At 44.2% G+C, this 13,065-nt stretch overlaps 1 protein-coding gene across 6 annotated transcripts; it reads right to left on the bottom strand.

The window, feature by feature from the left end:
* Positions 1-116: 116 nt before the first annotated feature.
* Positions 117-11,921, bottom strand: LOC106942141 (transcriptional repressor CTCF-like). Of its 6 annotated transcripts, XM_015025333.1 has the most exons (18): positions 11,872-11,908; positions 11,753-11,787; positions 10,973-10,975; positions 8,798-8,974; positions 8,568-8,710; positions 8,352-8,462; positions 8,083-8,262; positions 5,909-6,121; positions 5,678-5,840; positions 5,122-5,292; positions 3,485-3,618; positions 3,284-3,404; positions 2,899-3,048; positions 2,662-2,822; positions 1,521-1,703; positions 1,306-1,438; positions 1,011-1,229; positions 117-498 (listed from the first exon to the last, which is right to left on the bottom strand). In XM_015025333.1, the coding sequence occupies exons 4-18, from the start codon at positions 8,964-8,966 to the stop codon at positions 254-256; spliced, it is 2,496 nt and encodes an 831-aa protein (XP_014880819.1). In that variant the 5' UTR covers positions 8,967-8,974; positions 10,973-10,975; positions 11,753-11,787; positions 11,872-11,908; the 3' UTR covers positions 117-253. The 6 variants fall into 6 exon arrangements, with proteins under 6 accessions (XP_014880819.1, XP_014880823.1, XP_014880822.1 ...); XM_015025337.1 differs by having other exon boundaries at positions 117-495; positions 11,753-11,921; XM_015025336.1 differs by having other exon boundaries at positions 1,011-1,226; positions 11,753-11,921.
* Positions 11,922-13,065: the final 1,144 nt, after the last annotated feature.

The raw sequence follows: 13,065 nt of genomic DNA, 5'->3' as shown, positions 1-13,065 counted from the left end.
ACACACACACACACACACACACACACACACACACACACACACACACACACAGGGGGATTGTGTGTGCACATGAACTGAAATGTGTGTGGGCACAGGCAGACAGGATGTGGCTTTGAGTAGGACAAAGTAGCAAAACAAGCAGATTGATTCAGTGGAGAAAAGTCTTAACGGTCAGAGAGCAGCTCAGCCTGGACCAGAGTGGAGCTGGAGGGGTGCAGGTGGAGCACAGGGTGGGGCCTCCACCCTCTGCTGCTCAGCGGTCCATCATGCTGAGGATCATCTCTGGTGTGAGATCTCCATTAGCAGCAGTAGCTGCTGTTGTTTCCTGGTTCACAGTCAGCTCCACCTCCTCCACCCCCTCACCACCACCCACCCCTCCTTCCACTGTCAGGCCCGCTCCCTGCTTCACAGAAGGTGCTGCGTCGCCCCCCTCCTTTTTCACTATGATGTTCTCTACTGCGCCCGTCAGCTCGTCCTCCACCTGAATCGTGGCAGCTACTGAAAAACACACAGAGAATGAGTTTTAAGACATGTGGTCACACAGGCCAGTAGAAGCAGCATTTCCCCCAGAAAACCTGCTGAACCCAGTGGTAGGGCCAGTAATGTAAGCAAATAATAAGTTATTCTCACTGCGCAGCATCTAAGCCATGTCATGTGGAACTTTAATGCTCCACATGAGTGAATGGGGAAGTTTGTGTCTTGCGACGGAACAATAAGCGTGTCAAAATGCGTCAACACAACAAATTTAATGTGACATTTAAAAAACAAACACTTGGTGGAGTTTGGCTACTGACTTCTGCAGGCTGCAAAGTCTGAGATACATGTGATCGGTCTTTGTGATTAGCAACAAAAGATAGTGACAGTGATCGGAGATCACAATCATATACTTTTTCACAAAAATTAGTTAATTGTGATTGGTGGCCAATTATATGGCCCAGTCCTACTGTCTCCATGTTGCTGACATCATTCCCAGTTTTTACCATGGAGTCATTTCAGTGTGTGTTGCTCACCAGAAGAAGCAGCCCCGACTCTGCTGGGGGTCTGAGGTTTGGGGTTCTTGGGGGGTCGGCCTCGTTTTCTCTTCACTGGAGGCTCCTCTGGGGCCACAACTGGGATAACAGCAGGAGCCTGGTCTAGCTCCATGCCCTCCAGGTCCTCCTCCTCCTGCAGCAGTGCTGCTTCTTCTTCACCCTCATCCTCACCCTCGTCTTGTTCGGGGATGTCATCTTCTGAAGACACACAGGAATCAGAGGAGTGAACACAGCATCTTGCTGCTACTTACATGCAACTCTGAAAATGACTCACCGCTATCATCCTCATCCCTTCTGCTTCTCATCTTCCTCTTCCTTCCTCTCCTGCCTTTCTTTGGAGTGGCAGCTCCGTTCTCAAACTCCTCCACCTCCCCGCCACAGTTCTCAGAATGACGAGCCATGGTGTTCTACAGAAGAAGAGAACATGTGATCGGGATGTTCTTTATCTTCAGTCAGTCAGCAGGAGAGGATGAGGAGGAGCAGTCTCACCCTGCGGGTGAACGTCTTGCTACACTTGGGGCAAACAAAAGCTGTGGGAACAAAGTTGGGGTCGTGGTAGCGTTTGAAGTGCATGTCCAGCAGCTGCTTCTGCCTGAAGGTCTTTTCACACTGGCTGCACGCGAACGGCTTCTCTCCTGTGTGGGTCCGCCGGTGCATGACCATGTGGCGCTCCTGAAACCACAGCAGCAGTTACACATCACAGCTTTACAGGGAGCCGGCTGGCATTCAAAGGGGGTGTGGCCTACTCTGAGTCATCAGACTCACAACATGGAGTTCAAAGACTGACAAAACCATAAATACATAAAACATAACTAACTCTGACTAATAGAAGCAGTAGCTTCGATGTTTTTGGTCAAACATCGTAGGCATTGTTTGACCAAAGGGGGCAGCACTGAGTCAGTTTTAGACAAAATATTAAGGACCTACACAAATTTACACAAAAATGTCGAAATTCACATAGAAACATAAAGATAGAACCCAAGATTTAGACACTTAATCAACAAAAAAAAGTTGATTTGGGGGTTAGTTACACATAAAGTTATTAGTCCATAAAAAGTATTCTCCACGTAAGACTGTCTCATGACGGGGGTATGAGTTGGGTTACCTAATCTCTGGTTCTCCACATTTTACATTTTTTAAGCATCAAACTTACTTTTGAAGAATTATTTTAATTTGTGGGAGTTTGTGTAACAACATAGGCATCTTAGTAAATTCAGAACAGAAAATGCTACATTTAGACTGATTTACTGACAACTAAGTAATCATTAGCTGCAGCTCTAGAATGTAATAAGTACTGTTAAGAGAATTATTTGGACTAAGATTGCTAATAATTTAAGTTACAAAAATCTATGGACTTACATGTTCAGCAGGAAACAAAACTATACATGTAAGACAACACATTCTAACATACATGTAAAGGCTACAGCACACATGGAGCTAAACACCCCTGATTTAGGATCTTATTAAGGATTTTTGGTCTAAGAAACAGGAATGCTTCTAAAGGATGAGACTACATGTAGCAAGAAGTAAACATCTACAGTAAACTGAAACTAAATGAAAATAACATATAATGGCTTTGTTTTGCTCCAGCTTCCAACCTGGAAACAAGCCAGCAGCAGAACAGACCAACCTGACGGCAGCAGTAATCACACAGGTCGCACTTGAACCTTTTCTCATTCTTGTGGGACTTTTGATGCTGGATTAGAGCGTAGCGCTCATGGAAAACAGCATCACAATATCGACACTTCTTCCCGGTCTCAATAAACGAGTGCTGCTTCCGCAGATGAACCCCTGCATGCAGACAGACAGAGTGAGTGAGCCCAGGGAAGAGAAGCGGGTCTGGCTCCTTCACGCTGGCTGTTCTTACCCAGGTCACTCTTGCGTGCGATGACCGTGTCACAGTGTGGACAGTGGAACTTGGCCACGTTCTCTGTGTGTTTCTGCAGGATGTGCATCTTCATGGTTCCGCTCTGGGTGAATCGGGCGTGGCAGATGTAGCACTCATAAGGTTTTTCTCCTGACAACGAAAAGCAGCAGGTTCACTCCTGAGTACTGTCACCTAATGGAGCTCAGCACAGATCAAGTGCTGCATTTGGTTCACATAATAAACTAGGGAGGATTTTCTAACATTCTTCATTAGACTAAATATTTATTATTAGAAATAAAGACAGAAAACTATGTTGTACAAGGACAGCAACTAAAACCCCTTCCAGATGTTTCCTCCATCATCTTGATAGGTGAGTCAGATTTACCTGAGTGTGTCCTCATGTGTCTCTTCAGCTTGTATGTGTCTCTGCTGGCGTAGCTGCACAGACTGCACTGGAAGGGACGTTCCCCAGTATGGGAGCGAATGTGCCGCTTCAGTTTGCTCACCTAGAAAACATACACACATACACACAGTGTGTATTTGTTTCCCTCCCTATGCATGTCCAGTAGACAGCAGCTGGTCCTACCTCCACACTGGCGTAGTCACACATGGAGCATTTGAATGGCTTCTCATGTGTGTGTTTGTAGCGACGGTGACGCACCAGTTCTCCACTGGTCACAAAGGCCATGTCACAGTCTGTGCACTTGTGTGGTCGAGTCCCTGCATCAACATGCAGAGAACATGTGAGTGTTAAACCTCCACTCAGACATTATCATCACCTGTTGAGACGATGATTTATATTTACTGTCATAAATTTAAACAAAAACAGCCAACAGTCAAACAAATACTGTTAGAAAACGACGTCAATCAAAATGAAATACGAAAGAAAAAAAGAAAGCAAAACAAAATGGTCCCAGAAGAAGTTTTTGTGGTTGAGTGCATAAACATGACTAGCAGCTCCATCCTGCCCAGGTCTGAAACCACACATTCACTGCTGAAGTTAATCCAGAAGTTTGATCACTTGTTTCGGCAGGGGCAAGAAACATGTTGCTAATAGCAACGGGAGCTAAACCTGAAGGAAAATGTTTGTTTGGAAGAGAAGGACCACACAGCTTCCTGTTCCTGTCTGCTTTCAGTGTCACTAAATAAAACTAAAGCTGAATGTCAAAACTGAAATGCCCATCAACATGATTTCTGATAATTTCAACTTTATATCCTCTTGACTGTAATATCTTACTGCTACCACTAGGTAGCAGAAATAGGAAAAACTTTCTAATGCTAGCTATGGTTTAGCAAATAATTATTACTAACTGCTGTGTTTGAGTGTCTCCTGCTGTTAACATTTTACTTTTCTTTAACAGATAAAATATTCCTGGATCAGTTCTTTCTTTCTTTTTGTGTCTTTGCTCCATCTCCTCAAACTCCCAGTAGATGGTGGCAGATAGCTGCTGGTACTGAGCCAAGTTCTGGTTCTGTTCTGCTGCAGGTTTCTTCTGGTTAAAGGGGAACTTTTCCTCTCCACTGTCGCTACATGCTGGTCCAGGAGGAGAGAATGCTGTAAGGCAATGACTGGCTGCAACCTGCTGGGTTTCCTTAGACAGGAAACTTTTCAAACTAATTTGAATAATAAGCTGAACTTGATCTATAGTTTGATAACTAGGATTAGTTGGAATGGATGTATGATTAGACAGAAATTATATTTTTTGTAAAGTGCCTTAAGTTGAGCTGAATTCCCAGCTTGTTTTGCTTCTGTCTAGCCATCTCTAGTGGTTTTTTAAGGATTTTCTTACATGCTAAAAGCAGTTGTTAAGACTTAGCTTTAGTTGTTGCTTAACAATGAGCATTTAATAAACAGCAGCGAAATTTGTATGGTGACTGATGGCCAGTCCAGAGTGGACTCTTCCTATGTCTCAGTGTGGTCACTGTCTGATGCTGCTTCCATGGCAGCATCAAATGTTTTCTGTTCGAATATTAAAACACTTAAACACTGAGATATTAATCCAATTGATATTTTTTTAAAGAAGCAATGACTGCTTCCAGTGAAGAAGTGATAGCTGAGCCAGGTTGAGCTGGTGATGCTAGCAGCAGGCTGTGGAATGTGTGCTGGCTGGTGGAGCAGGGCGGGCTCAGGCAGGTGAAGCTTTGACTGGACCGCTTCATCCAACTATTGGACAGGCAAAAAAACAACAATAGTTAAATCCATTTCTGGAGTGTGTTTACAACCTGTGTGTGTGTTGAGATGATTTCTCAGCAGTGTCACTGTCCTGAAGGCCCTTCCACACAGGTGACATTTGTGGGGTCTCTCATCGGTGTGGCTTTTCATGTGCCGGTCCAGGTTGGAGCGACGAGGACATGTGTAGCTGCACAGCTCGCACTGGAAAGTCTTCTTCACCCCTAACACACACACACACACACACACACACACACACACACACACACACACACACACACACACACACACACACACACACACACACAGCTTTCAGGGACACCATCTTCCCAAAGCTTTCAGAAAATGCTGAGTTCAGCATCTGCAGCACAACTCTGAACAACAAGCTGTCTATTAGCTGTAAAGCACATTATAAACTGTTAACGTTTAAAAAAAATAACATTCTACTATGCGATATTTGAAAAAGAAGTCATGTTCCACTTCTAAAACAGCTGAAAGCTACTAGAGCTGTGCTGGAAGAGAACAATGGAAGGACATTAAAGGACCAGTCCTTTGACATCAGAAACAAAAATGAAAGAATGAGGAAACATTAGCTTTACTGTCAGGTACCTTTCTTCTTGATCTTTGTGGGCTTTGGAGGCTTCATGTTGCCGACTACTTTCTCTGCATTGACCTCAGACAGAAGGCCCTCCTGCTGCTCCTCTTCAAAGTCGTACACGCTGACGTCCATGTCCTTGTCTCCTTCAGCGTAGCGCAGGCGACTCTTCTTCCCCTGCACAGCAGCAGCTTTAGTTTAGGCACAGGGGGACTTTTTGGTCTTTTAGAATGGGAATGCTTTACCTTCTTGGCCTTTTTGACCCCCCCAGATGGAGGCTGATAGTCTGGGTCTTTAGCCCAGTTATGGTGATGGTTTGCAGGCTGGGCAGCCTCCTCTCCTTCCTCCAGGAGCTGCTGTCCCACCTCCGCATCCTCCTCGTCCTCCTCAGAGTGGGCTTCTACTCCTTCTTCTTGTTCCACAGTCTCCACCTCCCCATTAGCACCAACTTTGACCACCTAGAAAACATTGAACTAAGTAAAATTTTAACCATTTTATGCGAATATCCTAGACAATGATTATTTCCTTAAACTGACTGCTCAGGGCCTGACCAAAAGACCACTAGCTGACGTAGTCCCATAAGGCTAGTCTGGGGTTTAACAGATGCACCAATCAATCTGCAAGAGATTTGAATCAGTAAATGTTCTGATTAGCTGGCTCTGATTAGCAGAAATCATTTTGGTAACACTTCATTTCAAGGGTTGTGCATAGGACTGACATGAGATTGTCATATGTATGACTTAACTCTAGAGGTGTGCCGATCGATTGGCCACCGATCATAATCAGCTGATTTCCGTGAAAAGGTGTATGATTGTTGATCACTGTCTCTTGTTGCCGATCACCTGTATCTCATTTGCAGCCTGTGTGCAGCTGATCTCCTCTTTCCTTCACACTGCGCAAGCGCGGCAGTAATAAATCCTAAGCAATGTAGTGAGGAACTTTAATGCTCTGAGAGTTAATGGGGAAGTTTGCGTGTTGCGGTGCTTAAAGCTGCAGCACGTAACTTAAAAAAGGAAAAGATTTTAGATATGTACTAAAACTTTCGCCGTCCCAACACAAGACAGATAATCTCTGAAAAAATAATCGATCTCCTTTGCCTCCTCCTGTGTTCTGCAGAAGTACTCCACTCGGTCAGAAACAACCAATCAGAACCAGCATTAATCAGCTAGCCATGCTATCAGGAAGGATCGTTTATTGTGATGCAGCCTGCATTTGACTTTGAGTGAATGTTTCCTTTTTTACTTGACATTATTTGATATAGGCAGATTTATTTGACTCGTGTCATTTATGGTACTGAGAGCCTTACTATTAAATATTATTTTACTTACTGCAGGTTTTTCAGTTGTCCTTTTGACTGAATAGCTGCTGTATTGTACCTACAAGTATTTTGCATGTTTTATGCCTAAATTAGGTGAATTTATTGCCAGATCATTTTTTAATTTTGTCAGATGATATAGTAGCATTCATACCTAAAGCAAAAAATTAACAGTCAATGCAGGTGATCGGCAGAGATCAGCCTCATTGGTGATCGGTATCGGCAGCAAAAAACCTGATTGAAGCATCCCTACTTAACACCTGTTATGAATATGAAGGAGTCTTCATGAATGTTTAGGACTGTTCTCATGAAGTGTCATTTGGTAAATAATGACATAAAGTTGACACTTTTAAAGACTTTTAAGGCAAGTTTTAATGGAACTTTCCATTAAAAGTGTCATTATTTACCGAAAAGACTTCACGACAACAGTCGTAAACATTTATGAAGCCTGCTTCATGACAGGTGTTATGTCATGTTTATGACAGTGTCATGTCAGTCTTATGCACACCCGTTAAATAAAGTGTTACCATCATTTTTACTTAAAGTAAGTAAAATCCAAGAATTTCCACCATTTTCTGGCCATGAAAACATCAGCAGTCTGTACTTTGATACACTTCATGTGTTGTAAGAAGGACAGAGTGCATCATGGATAGATGGAGTCTGTCAATCCCTAGTGGGTGAGAAAAGGGCGGGGGGGAGGGGTCAACGGGCGAGAGGTCATCTTGGACAGGTCACCAGCCCATCACAGAGACAGACAGGACAAGCAACCATACACACACACACACACCTAAGGAGAATTTAGAGAGACCACTCAACCTAACAGTCATGTTTTGGACTGTGGGTGGAAGCCGAGAATCTGCAGAGAACCCACACATGAACAGGAAGAACATGCAAACTCCATGCAGAAAGACCCTGGGCCGGGAATCGAACCCAGGACCTTCTTTCTGCAAGAGTGCTAATCAAACTGCACCACTGTGCAGCCCTATGTTATATATAGAATATGTAAATTGTGGAGAGTATTATTAACTACTGTAGTTCCACATCGGTGCCTTTGTTGTGTGCATGCATGCGTGTGTGTGTGTGTGTGTGTGTGTGCGAGTGTACCTGAAAGCCCTCAGGCAGAGGAAGTGTGTGACAGATGACAGGGTCTCCAGTCTTCGACATTGCTGTGGTGTCCACAAATGCGCCTTGCTGCAGAGCGTCCACGGCAGCGGCAGAAACCGGCACCTGGACCAGCTGCAGCTCTCCCAGACCCAGAGCTGCCTGCTCCTCCATGTTGACCACCTGCAGCCCGGCATAAGACGAAGGGATATGAGTGTCCCCGGCCGACACCGGATGAACACTTTAGGAGAAAACAGAAGGTGAAGAGGCACCTGCAGGGTGATGATCTGAGTCTGGTCCACTGTTGCCACGGCAGCCTGATGAGCTGCTCCTGCAACCACGCCAACTGTTTCTGATGATTCCCCAACTGCAGCATCGATCACCTGAAAAATAAACACTTATATTGGGGTTTTCGTAGAAGCTTCTTTGATACTTCCAGTCTCACAATCAGATAAAATATATAACATGTCCTCTTGTCCTGCTGCTACCTCAGTCTTCATCTGCATCAGGGTGGGATCCAGGGAATCCATGACCATCATTTCTACTTCTCCACGTTGCACGCTCACCCCGACCCCAGCTTCCAGCAGCGCCTGCTGGGATTGGGCAGCTGCTACCATTCCTTCCACATGACCTGGAGACACCAGAGAGGCAGTCACTTCTAACATCAACCATGTTTAAACTCCTGGCCGAACCAAGGCAGAACAAGCCCAGACAGAACCTTGCTCCAGTACGACAGCTGCCGGTCCCTGCACCACACCCCCGGCCTCCGCCGCCTGCTGGAGGAGATCCACCACCAGGGCCTCCTGGCTGTGGACGACCTGGATGGATGGGAAGTCTTTAGGGGGGGCGTCCACCTCCCCCACAGCTTCTGCTGAGCTGCCGTCCATGACAACAACTAAAACACAGAGAAGAGAGGAAAACTAATTGGAGATGGCTGCAACACAGGTTTCAAAAACACCAAAGAAGAACATCTGTGCTGGGGGCCAGGGGTCGCGGGGTTAGTGGATGCAGGAATCCTGATGTTCATCTGCTCCTGTTGATAGCAGCATCACTATTAACTATAACATCTATCAGCATAAAGTTCACCATGTCCAGCCTGGGAAGATGAACCAATCAACAGGAGAGGAAGTGCATTTCTGACAGTAACTATATGTGACATCACAAAGATTTTCACATTCAGAATTTAGAAAAAAACTGTGCAACATCAGAAATATATACAATATAAACATGAATATAATGATATTTACAATGATATATATATATACATATATATGGACACACATACACACATGGATATACACATATAACCACTTTATAATTAGTGTATGTGAGAGCTCAGGGTGTTAGTTGGGAAGAAGCTGTTTTTGAGTCTGTCTGTTTTTGTTTTGATGCACCTGTAGCGCCTCCCAGAGGGCAGCAGGTCGATCAGGTTGAAGCAAGGGTGGGTTCTGTCCTTAGTGTTGACTTTGGCTCTGCTGAGGCAGCGGGAGATGTAAATGTCCACTAGAGGGGAGAGTACAGCCAATGACCCTCTGCTGCCTCACCTGTCTGTAACAGTCCAGCTGCTGTACTATATGTGACGCAGTGTGTCAGCAGGCTCTGCTTGGATGAGGGTCAGTGTTGAGCTTCCTGAAGTCCATGATGACCTCCTTGGTTTTCTTGGTGTTCAGAGTGAGGATGGCTTCAGAACTTCCTCATCACCCTGTGAGATCAGTCTGACCACTGTGACATTGTCAGCAAACTTGACAATGTGGTTGCTGTTGTGGCCAGACTGTAGAGACAATACAGGAGGGGGCTCAGCACACAGCCCTGTGGGGAGGTGATGCTCAGTGTGCGGGTGGAGGAGAGTCTGGGGTCGGTTGGTGAGAAAGTCCTTTATCGAGGCCCATGTGAGAGGAGTCAACATCAACAGACAACAAATCTGCTGGCAACAAACACACAGCTAAAGAAAACCATGTGGCAAGTCAGACCTCAGAACACTGAAAAAATACCATACAAAATATATAAAACACACATTATTCATTCTGAACACGAACAAAAAGCATATATTTGTCTGATTTTAATAAATACAAATATATTAATATTCTATGACTGTTGCACAGTCAGAGTAGTAAAACTGCACAAACATGTGAGTTTATGTAAACTTCATGGCCATCTGTGAGGATGCTGCCTTAGAACTGCAGGCTGGACAGGTTCTGTTTCTGGTTCAGGTGTGTGGGCCTTCACAGCTGCTTTGATTGCAGGTAGAAATTTAGCCCAAAACGACACTGATCCAGGCTGGGACAGCTGTTGCCTCCAAGTGCTGCTTTTAAAAAGCGGTATTTTTGTAGCTCTCCGAGCCGAGTCGTAGAGGGAGCTCTCTGCTGTAACAGAGATCTGTGGCCATGAGGCTCTAGGTGGGCTCAGAATAAGAGACAAGCGGGCGGCTGGTGCGTTAGCAATCGAGGCAGACAGAGATCGTCACACATGGGCAGAGACAACCAGGGGTCCAAGTCTGGATGCAGGAAGATTTCAGGAAACGCCAAGTTGTGCAATCGATCGGAGTAACAGTGGGAGGATTCTCCAGCAGCGAGAGCGTCGCCATTCTGTGCTCCGCTCGGATCTCGCCGTGACCGTGAGCGGATGCTGTGGTCTGGGAGGCGCGCTAAACTGGGCGTAACTTCAACATTGCTCCATTTTAAAATGACATGTTCGATCACATTAAAGTGTTTTGGCTCACTGGGAGTTCTTGCATATTTTAAAACTCGGAAGGGCGAGGAGGGCCTTCACTCTGAGCTAACACAACAAGCTAATAGCAGCTAAAGACACCGAAGTTAGCGTCTGATTCGGCCCTTTCCTCGCTTTTATGAACTGGCCCAACTAGTGACTAAACCTGAACGGATTTACTCTGAACCAACTAACAGTTTCTTCCCAACACAATTTGTGATTTCTTTAAAGCTATTTGTTTAAACATACACACAAAGCGTGGGTGTGATGTTTATTTGGCATGTACACAAGGGGTCCTAGACTGAATAATTCTACAATTATCAAGAAAAACTAAAATCCAATTTGTGATGGGTCAAACCTTTGTCCACCTTATCAATGCTCACCCTTACTAGAAATATATGCTCATAATATAAATTAAATACATAACATATGTCATATAAATGACCTTGTTACAAAAATAGAATAATAACGTCAAAAACCTCTGAGTTTGATTTAATGTGTTTAATCTGTAACTGCTTTACAATTACTAAGCCAGTGTCTGGTCATCCTAAGTATTTTAAATCGTAAAATAGAAGTGATCAAAAAATAACATAGCCCTTTTGCAGCAGTGGCAAATCCGTAGCTTCAATTAGGACACTAGCTTCAACGTCGTTGGAGATCTGTACAGCTGCCGAGACAAAGAGGCTAGAAAATGGACGCCCTGGCCTGAACTCTCCAATGAACTCGACAAATTATCCGCTTTCTCGTGCTGAAAAAATACAACTACACATAGTATAGATTTGATCGTTTGTACAATTATAACATCCATGGGCGTTTTACCATATTTCGCCAGATCTTTTAAAAACGATAGAGGGAGACAAACACCATTCCACGAGTTGCCAGGATCCAGAGCCCCATCGTGACACCTAGAGGCCGGTTAAAGATCCTGCAAACTCCCCCCCTTGTCTGAAAAGTAGTGGTACTCTACCTGTTTCTGAGTGTTTCTCCTCCCTGTGGTCCCGCCTGGAAGCAGAGAGGCAGCGCTAAAAAGTTTAACCAGGTCGGAATAAACTACACGCTTCTTCGCAGTTAGTTTTAATTCCTCACCCGCTTTGGCAGAGTAGCTTCTGCCACAAAATGGCAGTTGAGCGCTCAGTGCGCCTGTGCGGCCGCTGGGGGGTGGTGTCGGAACTGATGCAGCACCCTGATTGGCCAGGAGGGGCGCAACGTTAACACACATTGAAGCTCATTTCCCAATGTGAGGAGAATGAAGGCTTTTTTCCTGAGAGAAGTTATTCTCTCAGAAAAAAAATCCAGTTTTTAGCCACAAATAGGCATAGAATATACATTTTAAGAGACAATGTAAGAAAAAAATAATACAATAAATATCACTTTACAGCTTTGGATTGATTTGACTATATTACTACATATTTGTTACCATCTCTGTCATTACCCTTATTTTTAAAGTAGCAATTCAAAGGTTAGACTTCCTTATTGAAATAAGAAAGTGGACAGACTTTTGATTGCAGTTGCACCCAAATGTCTGAACTTAGATTGACATATAATCCATCAAATCCGAATGTCTCAAAAAGTTAGAATATTAGCAACTGTGTTTTAGGAACTTAATTCAAGGAATATACCTCAAATAGATTTATTCCTCACAGAGTGTTAAGATCATATTTCAGCTTATTTGATTGATTCCAGAAAAGAAAAGACTTCCTCACTCCCAGTCCAAAAACATGACTGTTAGGTCAACTGATGCTCTCTCTAAATCATGGGATTTTAAACCCAGGCCTTCAGGTTTGGCAACTTTTAGATGTTTCCCTGGTTGAACATATTTGAATCAAATGGCTGAATTACCTCCTGAGTATACAGGCAAGTTCTTCAAAGTCCTTTAATGACCTCATTATTTGACTCAGATGTGTTGAAACAGAGACACATTTGACAGCTGCAGGACACCGGCCCTTGACACCTGGAGCTGGTATGAGTGTGTGTACATGGTTTATGGACTGGCGACCTATCCAGGATATATGCTGCTCCTACATGGGCTTTTCATTTACTTTTTGTAAATGAACACCCCAAAGTCTGGTTAGAATATCACTTAAGAGCAATAGAAAATATTTCTAATGTAGAAATGTGGCCCTACTAAAACATACAGACATGAGAACCAAGTACTTTTATTATTTTAATAGTAGCCTTCAGGTCACTTGCATTGTTAGTTCCTCTTCCTCTTGACAACAGTCCATGGTTTAGGCCAGTGTTTTTCAACCTCTTTTGAGCCAAGGTACACTTTTTTAATTG

The sequence above is a fragment of the Poecilia latipinna genome, unplaced genomic scaffold (genome assembly GCF_001443285.1).
Source record: "Poecilia latipinna isolate Pla-1442-1.1 unplaced genomic scaffold, P_latipinna-1.0 Scaffold4066, whole genome shotgun sequence".
Taxonomy (NCBI): domain Eukaryota; kingdom Metazoa; phylum Chordata; class Actinopteri; order Cyprinodontiformes; family Poeciliidae; genus Poecilia; species Poecilia latipinna.
Note: the sequence above shows the minus strand (reverse complement) of the source record. Positions and strands in the feature narration are given on the sequence as shown.

What these genes read in the sequence shown, in the direction of transcription:
- LOC106942141 (XM_015025332.1), bottom strand. Translation starts at nt 8,966, where the DNA reads ATGGACGGCAGCTCAGCAGAAGCTGTGGGGGAGGTGGACGCCCCCCCT. An exon ending in TGATGCAGATGAAGACTGAG is followed by an intron (nt 8,463 to 8,567) that starts GTAGCAGCAGGA and finishes TTTATTTTTCAG; the next exon opens with GTGATCGATGCTGCAGTTGG. An exon ending in GGGTCAAAAAGGCCAAGAAG is followed by an intron (nt 5,841 to 5,908) that starts GTAAAGCATTCC and finishes GCTGCTGTGCAG; the next exon opens with GGGAAGAAGAGTCGCCTGCG.